This window comes from Marmota flaviventris, chromosome X, assembly GCF_047511675.1.
Source record: "Marmota flaviventris isolate mMarFla1 chromosome X, mMarFla1.hap1, whole genome shotgun sequence".
Taxonomy (NCBI): domain Eukaryota; kingdom Metazoa; phylum Chordata; class Mammalia; order Rodentia; family Sciuridae; genus Marmota; species Marmota flaviventris.
This window is the reverse complement of record NC_092518.1, coordinates 70,253,024-70,270,524: the sequence shown is the minus strand read 5'-3', so window position 1 is coordinate 70,270,524 and position 17,501 is coordinate 70,253,024. Positions and strand designations below refer to the sequence as shown.

At 34.2% G+C, this 17,501-nt stretch overlaps 1 protein-coding gene across 1 annotated transcript in view; it reads left to right on the top strand.

The window, feature by feature from the left end:
- The first annotated feature begins 13,412 nt into the window (after positions 1-13,412).
- Positions 13,413-17,501, top strand: part of Pof1b (POF1B actin binding protein) — a 69,377-nt gene continuing 65,288 nt past the window's right edge. Inside the window, exon 1 of the mRNA XM_027932890.2 lies at positions 13,413-13,697. Coding sequence (XP_027788691.2) covers positions 13,413-13,697 — 285 coding nt within the window. The remainder of the gene's footprint in view (positions 13,698-17,501) is intronic.

The window sequence follows — 17,501 nt, the reverse complement described above, 5'->3', positions numbered from 1 at the left end:
CAGAGCAGTTGCCTAGGATGCACAAGACCCTCAGCACTGAAGAAATACATAAATTAAAACCAATATGCTTAGATATAGCATAGTGAAAGTGTAGAAAACTTAATAGGCAGAAAAAACTAAAGTCAGAAAAAAGACTGAATCACAAAAAGAGCAACAGAATGGCAACTGATTTACAACCACACCAATACAAGGGGAAAGTCCATTTCATTTTTAGTGTCCTCAAAGAAAATGACTGGCAACTTGAAATTTTATTTCCAGTGAAAACAATTTGACCAGTAAAGTAAAGGGAACTGGAAACTGAATTGGAGTGAATTATATTCCATGATTATATAATTATGTCAAAATGAAACCCAATATTATGTACAATTATAATGCACAAAACAATAAGGTTAAAAAAATGAAGGGATTTTTTAAAAATACCTATTGATGTGTCAAAAAATTACCCCTAAATTTAGGAGACTAAAATAACAATAATTTAATTATCTGCACAATTTCTGTAGAAAGAATTGGCAATACAGTTTTATATCCAGATCTCTCAGGCTGCTGTCTGTCAAGTGGCTGGGGCTGGAACAACATAGAATGAGAGTAGGTCAGTGATGGCTATACATTTCTTTTAATAGAGTATCAGGATTTCTGCCTGTGGTTTTTCCTTGTGGGCCTGTCAGTTTGTGCTTCCTTAGAGTATAGGTGTACCCAGGCAGACAGACAGCTTTCCTAATGGCTGAAGGTTTCAGCAAAAATTCCACACAACATAATAAAGCTCCAAAGAACTTTATGATTTAGCCCCATGTTCACTTCTACCATACTCCTTTGTTCAGACAAATCCTGTTAAATGTAAAGGCAGAAGAGATGTATCCCCATCTCTTTATGAGACAAATGCCAAGGGCACGTTTTAATGACATAATATGGCATGGAAGATAACATTGTAGCCATCTTTGGAAAATATAATCTGCCATAACACAACACATTTTTAGACCAAAACAAGTCATTATCAGCTAATACTAAACCAAAATCTAAAGGAGGTGATAATTTGATGCAAGAAGAAAAGTAAATCAAGTAGTTAATTTGAAGTTAATGTAAATGAATGTTGTATAAAGCAGTAATAATGCCTAATAGAGTAAAGGAATGATAAAAAATATAAACATGTAACAATAGTAACATATACTTAGGAAGACAGAAATGAAATTTCAAGTCTCTTAGTGTCTGTGAAGAGGGTAAAAGTATCAATTAATTTTAGATTTTGATGAGTTGCCTGCACATATTGCAATTTCAAGAATAATGACAAAATGAATAGAAACACAGTAGTAGAGAAAACAAGCTAGTAGAGTGGAAAATGAAATAAAAAATAAGCTCAATACAAGTAAGGAGATGAAATGAGAAAAAAATGCAAAATAGCTTGAACATGTGAGAAGAATACAATAAGATGTAGATTTAAATACAAAATAGGGCAATAATCATATTAAATATCATTAAATCTAAATTTAACTAGAAATTCCCGTTACAAAGTAGATAGAGATGGATGCATCAAGATGATTGCAAATTAGAGGGCAGCCTCAGCAACTTAATGAGACCTTGCCTAAAAAAGGGGGGTGGGGTGGGGATGGGGATGTAGCTTAGTAGTAGATCTGGATTCTGGAAAACAAATAATTGCCTCATTTTTTAAAATCCAAGAATATGCTACTTACAAAATGTTTACAAAAAACAAATATGATGATGGAGAAAGGCTAAAAGTAAAAGTTCTTTTTTAATTTAATGCAAATACTAAGCAAATAAAGCTGAGAATTAGGAGGTGCAGCTCAGTGGTAAAGCATGTCCTTAGTATGAGCAAGGCCCTAGGTTTGAGCCTCAGCATTAAAAAAGAAAGAAGGAAATAAAAAGAATAAAAGGAAAAAGAAGTAAGCTGAAGAAATGCTAGCATGAGACATAATAGATTTTCAGACAAATAGCATAAATAGAGACCCAGAGATAACTACATGATAATAAAAGTTTCAATCACCAGCAAGATAGACAATTTTAAAATTTGTATGCACTTAGTGTTGTTTAAAATTATAAGGCAAATATTGATTTAACACAAAGTAAGGGGCTGGGGATATGGCTCAGTGGTCAAGTGCCCCTGAGTTCAATCCCTGGTACCAAAACAAACATACAAAAAAAAGTAAAATGAGAAAACACAACATCATTGTGCAAGATTTTTAATACATCTCTCTCAACAGATCTGAGTAAGAATTTAGCACAGATTAAGATAATTTGAACAACACAATTAGGAAAAGTAACTAGTACACTTTATAAATAATATAAATAATAATGTCCTGAAAAAAGGCAGCATATGAATTCTTTTAAGGACACATAGAATTTTTAAAATTGATTTTATGTGAAGTCAAAGAAAATATCTACAATGTTTAAAAACTGAAGTCATTTAGATCATGTTCTATGACCATAATACAAGTGAACTAGAAGTCAAAGTTAAAAGAATGAAAAAAATCTACATATTTGTGGAAAACAAACAGAAAAAAGAAAACACACCTATAAATAACCTTACATCAAATAAAAGAGCATGGGGCTGGGGTTGTGGCTCATTGATAGAGTGCTCACCTAGCACTTGTGAGGTACTAGGTTCGATCCTCAGCACCACATAAAAATAAATAAAGATATTTAAAAAATAAAATAAATAAATAAAAGAGCATAATAAAGAACATAAAATTTGGGCTTGGAGTAGAGCTCAGTGTTGGAGTATTTGCCTAGAGAGTACAAAGCCCATTTGATTCCCAGCATGATTAAAAGGAAAAAAAATGACTTTATTTTTTTCCATCTATATCAGAACTTTCTCTTCTGAATCCTTTGATTTATGTTTTCACCAAAATCACAATATCTTGATTATTGTAGACATTTTTATATTTAATAGTGATTGTATTCCACCTTTTATGAAGCAGGGGGATGTTGGGGGTTGAACCGGGGGATTCACACATGCTAAGCACACACTTTGCCACTGAGCAATGAGCTACACCCTAACTTCCCTTGTCCTTCACCTTTGTTCTTTTCTTTTTCAAAGTTAATTTGGCAGGCTGGGGCTATAACTTAGTGGCAGAGTGCTTGCCTAGCATGTGTGAGGCACTGGGTTCGATCCTCAGCACCACATAAAAACAAATAAAAGAAAGGCATTCTATCCATCTACAACTACAAAAAAAATTTAAAAAATAATTTGTCAATTCTACTTTCATTATTTTTTCATATAAATTTTAGAATCCATATGCATATATCTACAAAGAATCATGTTGGGACTTGCGCTGGAATTGCATTTTACTTATAGGCCAACTTAAAGAGATTTGGCACTTTTAGTATAATGTATTTTCCAATCCACAAACATGGGCTGTCTCTCCATTTACTTGAATTTATAAATTTCTTTTATTAGTATTTTATAGTTTGCCAACATAAATAACCTGCACATATTTTGTTTGATACATATTATAATATTTAATTAAGGGAGGGTATTATAAATATCATTATTTGATTTATTTCTATTTCCAATTATTCATTGGAAGTTAAATGTCAGTAAAAATGAAGCATCTTGATTTTTCTCTCATTTCATACCACAACTAACATAGATGCTTTCTGTGATTCCAAAAGGTATAGGAAATCTCTCCCCAGCAGCAAGCAAGCAAGCAATTCTATGGTGTTCAACACCTGGGTAATCCTCTAATTCAATTTAATTTTGATACTACCTAGAGACAATTTCAATTCTCACAGATTGAAGACTCAGTTCCCAAGACTTTCCCCTCCCTACTTTTGATGTTAGTCACAAGCCTCAATTAACATTTTTTCTTTTTTTAAAATTAGTTCTAATCAGTTATACATGATAGCAGAAAGCTCTTCAATTCATTGTATACAAATGGAACAGAATTTTTCACTTCTCTGGTTGTACATGAAGTAGAGTCACACCATTCATGCGATCCTATATGTACCTAGGGTAATGTTGTCTATCTTATTCTACCATCTTTCCTACCCTCTTGCCCCCTCCTCCGTTCCCTTTGCCCCATCCAAATTTCCTCCACTCATCCCATGCTACCCTCCATTATGGCTTAGCATCCACTTATCAGAGGAAATATTTGGCCCTTGGTTTTTTGGGATTGGCTTATTTTGCTTAGCATGATGGTCTCCAACTCCATCCATTTACCTGAAAATGCCATAATTTTATTCTCTTTTAATGCCGAATAATATTCCATTGTGTATATGTACCACAGCTTCTTTATCCATTCATCTGTTGAAGGTCATCAAAAAACTTAACACCAAAAAAAAAAAAAACCACCAATAAATGTGCTAAGGAGCTGAACAGACACTTCTCAGAAGAAAATATACAATCAAATCAACAAATATATGAAAAAATGTTAAACTTCTCTAGTAATTAGAGAAATGCAAATTAAAACTACTCTAATATTTCAGCTCACTCCAGTCAGAATGGCAGTTATCAAGAATATAAAAAACAATAAGTGTTGGCAAGGATGTGGGGTAAAGGTACACTCATACATTGCTGGCGGAGTTGCAAATTGGTGCAATCAATCTGGAAAGCAGTATGGAGATTCTTTAAAAAACTTGGAATGGAACCACCATTTGACCCAGTTATGCCAGTCCTCAATTTATACCCAAAGGACTTAAAAACAGCATACTACAGTGATGCAGCCACTTTATTTTTTTATAGCAACACAATTTACAATTGCTAAACTATGGAACCAACCCAATCAACTTTTATCTGTGTTTCTAACAGACCAGCCATAAATCAGGATTCCTACAACACAACCTCTTTAATTCAGTTAATTTGCTGGAGAACCTCATATAACTCAGGGAAAAATTATGTTTACTAGTTATTTATAAAGGCTATTACAAAGGATAGAGATAAAGAGACTCATAGGGTGAGGTCTGGCAGAAGTGCCATAGCACTTCCATGCCGTCTCTGGGTGCGCCATCCTTCTGGAGTGTCCATGTGTTTGGCTATCAGGAAGCTCTCTGAACCCTGTCCTTTGGAGTTTTTTTTTTTTTTATGGAGACTTCATTGCATAGGCATAATTGTAAAGAGACTGGGTGGGGAAACCTAGCAAGGCCTGTCTATTCAGATTCTTCTTGAACTCTGCGTAACATTCTTCCCTCCAGGGCATGGGCCTCCAGGCAGAACCACTTTGAAACTTGGAGGGTCTTATTACCTACTGTCAAAGATAGATCGGAGAATTTTTTTAATTGACAGATCCAAGACATTAAGGTAGAGGAGGGATGTCAGAGTTTCTATGACCTACCTTAGGGGGAAAGTTATAAACCAGAAACTTTGATAAAATGTATCTGCATATCACAGTGATGTATATGAATACTATTGATTTTTGTAAGTTAATCTTGTATCCCACAATATTCCAAATTCAATTACTATTTCAAATAATATTTTCATAGATTCCTGGGGATTTTCTTTTTTTAAATTTATTCATTTATTTATATGTAATGCTGAGAATCAAACCCAGTGCCTCACATATGCCAGGCAAGTGCTCTACCACTGAGCCACAACTCCAGCCCCTAGATTCCTGGGGATTTTCTACAACAGAAAAAGATATTATTTGTGAACAGGAGCAGTTAAACTCCTTTTATTTTATCTTCTTCCCTTTTATTCATTGTCTAGGACTTCATGTTTGATATTGAATAGAGTTGGTAAGAGCAGATATTTTCCTAGTTTCCAATTGCAGAAGGAAAGCGTTCAATCTTTTACCATGAAATATGATATCCACTGTAGGAATTTTTTGGGGGATACAAGGGATTGAACTCAGCAGCACTCAACCACTGAGCCAAATCCCCAGTTCAATTTTGTATTTTATTAGAGACAGGGTCTCACTGAGTTGCTTAGCACCTCGCTGTTGCTGAGGCTGGCTTTGAACTCTCAATCCTCCTGTCTCAGCTTCCAGAGCTGCTGGGATTACAGGCATGTGTCAATTCACCTAACCACTGTAGGACTTTTATAGATATCCTTTACCAGATTGCAGAAGCTCCTATCTTTTCTGAGTTGACTGAATTTTTTTAATTAGACATGGAGGTATAATTTTGTTAAATGCTTATTGGCAGCTATTGAAATGACTATATGCTTTTTGATTTTCAGTTTGTTAATGCAGTGAATTATATTGATTGATTTTTGAATGGTGAATCATTGTTGTATTCCTGACATAACACTTTCTTGGTCATAATATATTATTCTTTTTTGTTTTTGTTGTTGGATTTGATTTTTTAATATTCCATTGAGGGTTTTTAAATTTATCTTCATTAGGGTTGTTGTTCTATGATTTTCTTGTATTATCTTTATCTGGTTCTACTATTAGGGTAATATTAGGGTAATATTGATCTCATAAAATGCATTAGGAATATTCCCTCCTATTTTCTAGAAGACATTACATAGAAAATAAAGGGGTTGGGTATGGAGCTCAGTACACTTTCCTAGCATGAGTGAGGCCCTGGGTTCAATCCCAGAACCACACACACACACCCCCCAAAAAAAAAAGAAGGAAAGGAAGGAAGGAAATGTATTATTTTTTCCCATGAATGTTTGGTTGAATTCAGGATTTTTATTTATGGAAGCATATAACTATGAATTCAAACTCTATTATATAGTCTTATTATTTCATCATGGGTGACTTATAGTGATATGTAGTTTTCAAGAAATTAGTGCATTTCATTTAAATAATTTTAGGGATACTTCTTTATCCTTTTAATGTCTGTGGAGTCAATACTGATATCCCCTTTTATTCATGATTTTTGTTATTTCTAATTTCTTTCTTTGTCTCTCTTGCCAAAAAGGTATCAACTTCATTTTTTTCAAATAACCATCATTAATTTTTATTGATTTTCTCTATTTTTGAGTCTTCAATCTCATTTAGTTTAGTTATTATACTTATTATTTACTTTCTTCTTTTTGCTTTGGGTAATGTGTGTGTGTGACCATTTTATTACATTAAAATTACTACTTATAATTTTTCTATACTACAACGCAAATAACTAGAATAGATATCACAGGATTTTCCTTCAACTAAGGTCTTTCATTCTTAAAAATTTCAAATTATAAAAGATTTGTCTTGCACTCAAGCTTCATTCTACTCTTTCCTTTTTGATAAGTTGTTTAAGCCTTCTCTGTGACTAGGCCATCTGGCATTTCCTCACCATTGTTGTTTTTTCCTTTCACAAGCCAGGCCTACCTTATATGATACTTTCTACTCTAGGCAGATTTCTATCTGCAACAGCACAGCAGGCTCTTTCTTTCTTTATCACAAGCCAGATATAGAGGGTGTTAAGAGCTGCCATTCATTGTCTAGCTAATAGGTACCAGACACTGCTAAATAATTCACATTCATTTCATCTAATCTATACACCATATTCTTTGTTAGGAGCTAGGTCCATTTCACAGAGAGGCAACAGGAGCTTAGAAAATTAACACAGTTTGTCAACCAATATGTGCTAGATCCAGAATTTAAATCTAGGTCTGTCTGACTACAAATTTATGCTCATCAACACTATACTACATATACTTCTAGGATACTCCAATATTCTCTTCTTTTATTTTTAATTTTAGAATACCTTAGATACCTTAGATAGTATAGTTAATGTACTACAGTGTGATTCACTGTCACCCTAACCATATATATATATTTACATACATTTAGTTATATATATTGCCCCCCTCAACTCTACCCAGGGACATAGCTCTTTTTTACTTCATTGTAGACTTCTAATCACCTAGACCTGAGCTGCTAACAATTTCTTAGCCAGTAAGAAGTCTTATCTCTCTGCCATTACTATCTTCTTCCTTTGTCCAAGCCTGCCTTCAATGTATTACTGTAGAGATTTCTTCAAACTTGGAGGGCTTGTTAAGACAGATTGCTGGGCCTCACCCCCAGAGTTTCTGACTCAGTAGCACTGGCATGGAAACAGAGAATTTGTATTTCTAAAAATTTCACAAGAGAGGGAGATGTTTCTGGTTCAAAGACTTCATTTTGAGTAATACTGCTATAGTGATATAGCTGATCAAATGGTGTTTGATATGCTTTCGTGATATATGTAGAATTACAAACTAGGCATAAATTCTCACCTACTCTATGAGTCCAGTCTAAAGCATACAGAAGAAAAAGTCATAAAAATCAGAACACAAAATATTTCACACAATTTATTGAAGATGAAATCCTCATAGAATACGTTTCATCAACAAGAAAACAAAAAATAATACATACTGTTGATCTATTTAGAAGATCACTGTGTACATTGTAAGAACCATGTCAGTAAACCTACTTTTCAAATTTAACTAAGTATTTCTTAAACTCACTTGGTGAGCAAACCCTTTCTAGGCATAGCACCCTATAGAATTAATGTCATTCAGAACAAACTTTGAAAAATACTGCTCTGAAGTAATCTATTCTACAGGAGAGGACAGGTATCCCTAAGAATCTTCCACTCTTCCATGGTCAGAAATTTGGTGCCTGTTCTGCTGCATACAAATCGTACTGTGGATTTATTTATTCTACCCAGAACCCAGGTCTGATTTTTATGTAGTATATTTCTTGGAATACTGGGATAAGTGGGTGAAAATATGCCAAAGGCAAAAATTTCTTGAGGACATAGAATCAGAGACAATAACAAAGTGATATGATATCAAAGGTCTTTTTAAGAAGTCACCTATCTCTATTCTGACACCTGATAACTTTATGTAGAATTTTGACTTGAATTGATGTCATACTGAACTGCCCAATTTTGTAAACTGTGCCATTCATTTTTGTTCACATAAAGATAAATATTTTTTTCCATATCTGATATCCTGAAATATTGCCCAGTATAAAATTTCTCAACAGCAGTTAAACAAGCTTAACATTAAGTTCTGTCATGAGGATGGAATGGAGTTCCACAAGATCAAATTAGTTGGACTCATTTAATAAGACAAAGGTGATTTCATACAATCCTCTCACCTACCTTGGGCTTCAACTCCTTCTGACAAACACTTGTTGACCCCTTCCAAATAGAGCATTCTTTTTATCATAGAAAAGGCAGATGTAAAAAGACTTCAGTTATTTTACCTTAATTCTCTATTTTGTTTTTGCCATTTTATCATTAGCCCCAAGCTATAAGCCTTAGCTAGAGGTAGATTTTATTGTTATCCCCATAAAATAAGAGGTGGGGCACAAAGATTAGTTATAAACATAAAAATAAGTTGAAAATAAAATGTATTTGGTGATAACTTTATAATTATTTTTGTTGTTTAATATTTTAAGATAGTTCTCCACATCAATTTTGATTAACTAATTACTAATCTGTTTTACCTTAATGGCTTCAGGTAGTTAAGCTTTACAAAAAAATCAGATCCATAGCTTCCTGGGATATTGAATTTGCTTTTCAAAAAGCCTATGATTTCACAAAGTTACACAACACTATCCGTGAATAATTTATTTTAAAATCTTATACCTGGATAGTGTGTTACAGTTTGCAAGACATTTTCTTCACTTTTGATCCTAATAACAATTTTATGAGGTAGGTGCAGTACTCTTAAACATATATTTGTTCTTTCTCCCCTTTTCTAACACAGACTCCTAAGTGTTTTGTGTTTTTGCCTGCTAATGAGTTGAGTGATGGCTGGCAGACCCTAGGTAGCTTCAAGATGGGGGGTTGGTTACTGAAAAGACCAAAACATAATTAGGGGGTTGGGAATTTCAGTCTCACCTCCAAACTACAGGGGAGAAGAGATAAAAATTAAGTTATCACTAGCAGCCAATGATGTAATAAGTCATGCCTACATAATGAAGCTTCAATAAAATTCCCCAAAGACTAGGTTGAAGTAGCTTTTGGGTAGTGGAACACATGGAGACTCCTGGAGGGAAGTACCCTTGGAGAGAGGAGATGGAAGCCCCACACTCCTTCCTGCATGCCTGGCCCTGTGCATCTCTTCTGTCTGGTATTTGTATGTATCCTTTATGATAAACCAGTAATGTAGTAAGTATTTCCCTGAGTCCTGTGAGCTGCTCTAGCAAATTAATTGAACGTGGAGAGGGCGTTGAGGGAAACTTGATTTATAACTGGTCATTGAGAAGCACAGATAAAACCCCAACCTGGAGATTTTGATTGGCATCTGAAGTGGGGGCAATCTTGTGGGACTGAGCCTCCAGTCTATGAGTTCTCCAGGTAGAGAACAGAATTGAATTAAATTAGAGGACTCCCAGCTGATGCCTGCTGAATAAGTGATTGTTAGGTGGGTGGGAGAAATCACATATCTGTGATTACAGAAGTGTTCTGTGTTGTAAGTTTAGGAAAAATTGAGTTTGTTTTTTCCAGTTTCCTCAGGATGTAAAGTCAGGACTTTTTCAGATGCTCTTTAAGATAGCTCAGTCAAAATGAAACCCTATAAATATGTACATTTAAATATAAAATGTACTTGGATTAATATTAAGTGTTATGCATAAGGCATTCCTGATTCTTACTCTACCCTTTACTCCTATCATTAAAATTGTTTTATTTTCCACTTTATTTATGTATTGTATAATTTTTTAAAGAGTGAATTGCTTTTTTTTGCAATTGGAAACAAGGAAAGTTTTTTTAAATGTTAGATTGAATTAGCTCCTAAGGGGTTATCCACTCTATCCCCCAAATCCATCAGCATAAGTTAGTTGTTTTAGGGCTGGGGTTGTAGCTCAGTGGTAGAGCGCTTGCCTTGCACACGTGTTGCCCTAGGTTCATTCCTGCACCACATAAAAATAAACAAATAAAAATAAAGATATTTTTAAAAGTTACTTGTTTTAGTACTAAACATGGAATATCTATATTACTGAGTGAAATGAAAAACTGTTAGATATATAATTAGGATTCTCTGAACTAGTCTGAAGCTAAGATTAAGGAATCAACTCTTAATGTTCAATCCACCACTGTTAGAAAAATAGTCTTATCATGAAGCTTGCAGAATAGTGTAGATCCCTTGGATTTTCAAACATAAACAGGGTAAGTATTATTATTAGATGGACAAATACATTTATAGTTATTAATAAAAATAAGTTAGCATTAACATCAACCTCATAAAGGAGAAATAAAACATTGGAGATACAGGTCATGAAAACGACAGTGAATTCTCAGAAAAGGAGCAGAAACTTTTTTCACAACAATTAAGCTCTCTGAGGTGAACAAGGATAGCCAACATCTGCTTTGTAGTTAGATGTGGTTTGTCTACCAGACAGTGCCTAATCTCATTTCTTTATCCCTGAGTGTGAAGCTTTCTCTTCCTTATACCCAGGGATGGGATACAGTGATGAAGGAGTCTCAAGGATTGAGTGAAGGTATCCATTTCACAGTTAATTGTAACCCAACTGCCTGAAAATACCATATATCTAATACATGTGGAGGGAAGATATGGTCACCATTTTATGGATGAAGGAATTTTTTTATTCCTCACCCTGATGTCTTTATTTAATAGGTCACTTTTGGTTGACAGCAGATAAAAATTAAAATTTCTTTGTTTAACAGCACTGTGTGCATGTGAAATTTAAATTTCAACAATCAGAGCTAACTAGATGACCTCACTTAGCACACATTCCCTGTTCACACATAAAATTTATTCAGAACAATGCTGCTAATGACATTAGTGAGTTACAGATCTGATATTGTAATGGGTCGTTTGTCGGGCCACATGCTTCTAATTAAATTTCCATTGATTCTTGTGGAAGAGTATCAAATAACAAGGATTAGATTTGAAAGCTCTGCACACAGTACACAAATATAAATGTAAATATGTAGTAATTTTTAAAAAGACTTTTAAGGTTGATTTTCAGCTTTATGCATACTCCTTCCCTTCAATTGAAATTCAAAGATTCCTTTTAAAGTCACTTAAAGCTAATATTTCTGAAGTTCACCCTAAGAAGATTTATTAGATAGCCAAGCACAGAACAATTTTAAAATGTATTAAGCAGTACAATATAGCACATAAGAGATTAGACTCTAAAGTGAATTTCCCTATGTTCAAATCCCAGATCTGCCATTTACTGATTATTAATTTGGGGAATTTTTTCAGCCTTTTGGTATCTGTGCCTCAGTTTCTCATTCATAATCCTTATAAAATTATTATGAAGGTGAGGTAATTCATGTAAAGCTCCTTGAGCAGGAGCTGATCAATAGTGAATGACCAGTAAATCATTACCATTTTTTCACTCAGCAAAGAAAAAGTTGGCTAGCCAACTGAAGGACATTATCTTACTCTCCAGGGTAGTAGTGGTATGCTAGGTCCTGTAGTACATATACACATAAGGAAGATCTGCTTTTCTGAAGCCACCCTCAGTGAATATTTTGAAATTCAGTGATGCTGAAATATCCAGCAAGGCAAAGTCTGCTGTGTAAGTAGGCATTATGATTTGACTTTCAAGTCATAATAAATATTTGTGCTAAACACTTTTAAATTTCATTTTTTTCAGGTAAGGAACTTCTTAGAACTTATAGCTCCCTTAACAACTGGATATTAAAGAGGCAATCAAGCTCAATGTTTCCTAGGGCAAAAATAAAGTGAGGGTAAATTCCTTTGTTAAAATGCTAAACAATAAGTATAAATGACAAAAAAATGCAATGTCTTGACCATTCCTACACTACCCTTGTCCCCATTTCTGGATAGTAATTCAGTCATTTGGAAAAACCTCTTGCAATGTACGTGAGAAAAGCATACCATGACCGGAACAAGATAAACAGGTTCATAAATTAGAGTTGCTAGAAGGAGACCCCATAGCAATCTCCCTTGACTGCAGTTATCACCTGGATTTTTTGAAGAATGCGGTTTTGTTCCTGAAAATTAGTGTGTCCATAGGCTAATGCCTTTTATTTTGGTCTGAGATTCTGGACTGATAGTACTTAGGCTTGTCACCACTTTGTTAAGCTTATGAACCATGGGAAAGCCACTTTCATTTGGTGTTTTTTTTTTTTTCCTCCAGCAATATTGGCATTGGTATGTCTTTGTTTGCGAATTTCCAATTCCATGGATTTGCAAGCTCTGGTTTCAGTCCTGAAATTCTACATTTCTTATCTCTACAGACTCCTTTACCTACTGGGAAGTTTTATAACTATCTCCATGGCAAGGCAGGGCCTCTCCTGGCACGCAAACCTGCCAGGTGAATCCGCCCTTCAGGGGTGTGTCAGTACCATTTCCTGGAGCAATCTCACAGGGTGGCTCCACTTTTCATTCAAGCTCAAGTACTTTGTTGCCTCCTCTGCAGCTGCCAGACCTGCTCCTGTTGCTGCTCAGGTAACTCATCTCTCCTTTGCACCTCTGTGGGCAGAGGTGGTTGATAAATGGCTTCTGCACATGTGCCTTCCTGCACTTTTTAAAATTGTCATTCTCTATTTATTCTTAGGGAGAGCATCTGGGGAGTTCCTTTCTGACCACCAAGAAGATGATGAGCTCAAGTTATTGGAGCGAGACCAGCAGCAGCAGCTGTGGGACCCAGCAGCCCCTAGAGGTGCTGCAGTGCCAGCCCCAGCATTACCACTGCTACCATCAGTCAAGCCAAGCCCAGCAGCCTCCAGAAAAAAATGTAGTGTATGAGCGAGTGAGGACCTACAGCGGGCCCATGAACAGAGTGGTGCAGGCCTTGGACCCCATCAGCCCACGGGAAGTGCTCTCCCCTCTCAAAACTTCCTCTTCCTACCAAAACTTGGTTTGGAGTGACCATTCTCAGGTACCACAAAAGACAGCTATGCCATTAGTGGAGAAGGAAATCTTGAACCTCATTTCTCTCCTTCCTTTCTGTTTATTTGCCTCTATTCTACAGGATGTCTCTTAGCAGATTTTGGTTATATATACATTGGACAATCTCCCAAATTCTATCCGTTGGCCTTTTTTTTTTTCATTTATTAGTGCCTGTACTTGTTCATTTACCAGTTCCAAATGTTTTCATAATCTAACTTGAGCATTCGTTTTCTGTTGGAGTTGATTGGAAGAACTGAGCTGAATGAGGTAAAATTTGCCTCTACTGCAAAGAAAACTTCATCTTGAATACACTCATTTTTTGAACAGGTTCCCATTGATTTATTTCATATCAGAAGCAAACAATTTTAATTATTTTTAGTTATACATAAAGGAGAATCCATTTTGATATAATTGTAAAAGCATGGAATATATTTTATACTAGTTAGGTTTTTTCTTGTAGCAATTGGAGTGGTGCAAAGATAATGGCACGTAGGAAGTGACAAGTAATTATTTGTGTTTAGCTAATAGTTTGCTGCTTCAGGGTAAGTGACAAGTGCAAATGTCTGTTTGAATTATCATATGAGTTTCATCTTCTGAAAACAGCACATTGATTTTTGTACAGACTAGGGGAATAATTGATGGAATATTGGTAGAACAAGTATAGAAAGAGGAGGTACAGTATTAAAGAATGCAAGAGGTAACCGATTGTTATATAAAGCTGCAAAAGACACAACTCTAATATACCATTTAAAATGAAACAGATTTGTTTCTAAGGGTTTTTTTTAATATTTATTTTTCAGTTGTAGAAGGACACAATACCTTTATTTTATTTATTTATTTTTATGTGGTGCTGAGGATCTAACCCAGGGCCTCGCACATGCTAGGCAATCAATCTACCACTGAGCCACAACCCCAGCCCCTCTAAGTTTTTTTTAATCACCAATACCTGTGCTAAATGAAAAGTAATACTGCAAGACTACAGCTGTGTGTTTATTTTTATTCTCTGACTTTATTTACATTCATTTTACATGTATTTAAACTTTCTTGGAGCGTCTAGCCAATCTGAAATTCTGTTTTCAAGATCAATTTGCACTGTGACAGACTCAAAATGCAACCATTGGGATATTGGCCCATGTTACAGTATTATACTAATTGACAATAGTTTGAGTTATTTATCCAAAACATAATTTAAGTAGGATATGAAGCAATGTATCTAAAGTGCCTAATAAAATTATTTAAAAAATTTTTTCAGAGATATAGATAATCCCAAACACCAAATGCTTTAATTTTACAACACTTATCTTAATTTCAGGGAAAAAATTTAAAAATCTAGGATTTACTGTCAGTAATTTCCTTGTAGCAAAAAACTCTAACTATATTGAGCTCAAAGGAAAGGAAAATATAAGAGCTAAAAATACCAGCTTATAGAAATGATAATAATAATGCAAATGTACATTCAAATAATCATTATTAAGATGCCAATGAACAACGTGGGTGTCATCTTTGTTCCATAGTGGCCACAAATCAATGAAGGTTGAAAACAATAATTACTGTTTTCATATGAATACTAAAATTATCCTATTTGTCATAGTTTAACCCATTTAGACTCTTTTCATGTGATGTTGGTAGTAAAAGAAAAGTAGATGTATACATACTTAAAGGCTGAATTTTAGCAAATTACAAATATTGACCACAGAACAAGTTTTAAGATCATAGTTTATTGTGTGTTCCTTTATTCAACTTTATTGTGTAATAATACCAGGATCATGCTGGACAAACTTTTTACTAGTTTTTCCTTCTTTTACCTTATATTTACCAAAGTGATCTTTCCAGACTATCTCCATCTTGAAATACAGTTCCCCATTGAAAACTATATAAAGAAAATTAGGGATAGATAGTATGGCCACAAAAACCAAGGAAAGACATTGGAATGGAGGGCACTGTGAAGTCTGAAGTTATTTATAACTAAAAAGAAAGAAAAGGTCTGGGTGTGGATATGAGAGGTGAAATTCAAGTTATGTGGTAAACGAAAAGAAAAATAAGCCTTATTTCCTTGGTGAGACAATATGCAGGAAAATTTGACTATAAAATACCAAACTGAGTTGGATGTCAAATCCACTGTAAGAAACTATGAACATGAAACCCTTATTTTTATCTTTTCTTGTTTATTGGAGGGATTGCATTGTGATATTATGTAAAATAGTACATATGTGTGATCTGAAATTACCATCATGCTGATGAAATGGGAAAAATGTGATGGCAGCCTTTTTACACATACCAAGCACAAGTAAGCAACACATATTACTCAAAAACCTTTTATTTATTTGTTGTTATGTTTTAACAAAGTATCTGATTAATATGCCATGTTTCAGATGAGCTGGTAAATAGCAATTATTCTGATGCCAAAATGTGTGACCCTGGCAGCTAGGGAAATGAATATTACTTACATTCAGTTGCTGGTCATCATGAATTAAATTAAAGTTTTACTTTATTTTCAAGCATTTTGGTGTTTGAATGACATTCAAAGAACTCATGGAATTTTAAAATAAATATTGCCAGTATGTTCCTTTCTGTAACTGAAATCAATGCCATTCTGATGTGCTCCCTAGAACTTAATTTTAACTCATGTAGTAGGCTTTTTAGATTTGACCAAATGCTTTTTGCAGCACTTTAGTATTTTTTATTTCTGTTTTTTTTTTCTTTTAGAATGTGGGTTTCCCCTATTGCAGTCTTGTGCACTAACATGGTGTTATGGATGTCAAATTAAAATTTTTCTAGATATATAATGTTGCTTTGTTTCTTGCCTATGATCAATCAGGTATATTTTATGATTTTCTCAGTTATTATCAAATGTAGAAATCAGTTGCTAACAAGTTGTCTGAATTCATAGTAGAATTAAAATTATGTCTATTCATACGAATAAGTATAATCAAACCCAGGTATAATCAAGGTCATGGATACATTTTAGAATTCAGTGTAGTATTATAAATAATTGAATAGTGTTCTAGAAGCTGCTTAAAATAAAACAAACCAAACCCCTTAGAACTCAACCTTTGAAACTTAAAATATTAACCTATCATCCTTAACTCAAACTGAAATACTGCCTTAAATTTTTAAGAGCAGCATTGATATGAATTACTAATTGGATTTCCAATTCTTTTTCTACTAATTTAAATTTTCATTGAAGTTCAAGATATTTTCTATGAATACAGAGGAACTCTCCTTAGAGAAAGAAAAATAGATCAAAATAAACTAATTTTAAATACTAGTCATTCACTGAACACATGCTTATTAAATGCCTATATATTATAAAAACAGTGATTTTTCTGGACAAATACTGTCTGCTTGTCCAAGGAGAGTCCACTTTGAGGATAGATGTACAGAGCCTTGTCTGTAGGTAGTTCATATGAATATCTGTATTTAACTTTAAAAGCTTATTTTTTATTGTGGCCATTGAATATATTACTCAATAGAATACTGGTATTTTAATCCATGTTTTATAAAATTTGTTATTCTTTTGAATTTGAAACTTGCAACCAAATCTAACTCTAGAGAGCTACCTAGGGAAAAGATATATTTATGAATGGCCTCTGTTCTCAATAATTATTCAGTAGGGGCTTACCTTTGTTTCAAGTTGCAAATATAACATATTGCCCCCATATTGTGTTAGAATTTCTAAATACTATCAAGAAACTTTTCCTATTCTGTGGGGAAGGGTGTGTTGCTTTGATAAATTGTTGTTCAAGGGTGTGGTCACTGTAGTGAATGATTGTTCAGGGAAGTAGGCTGCCTG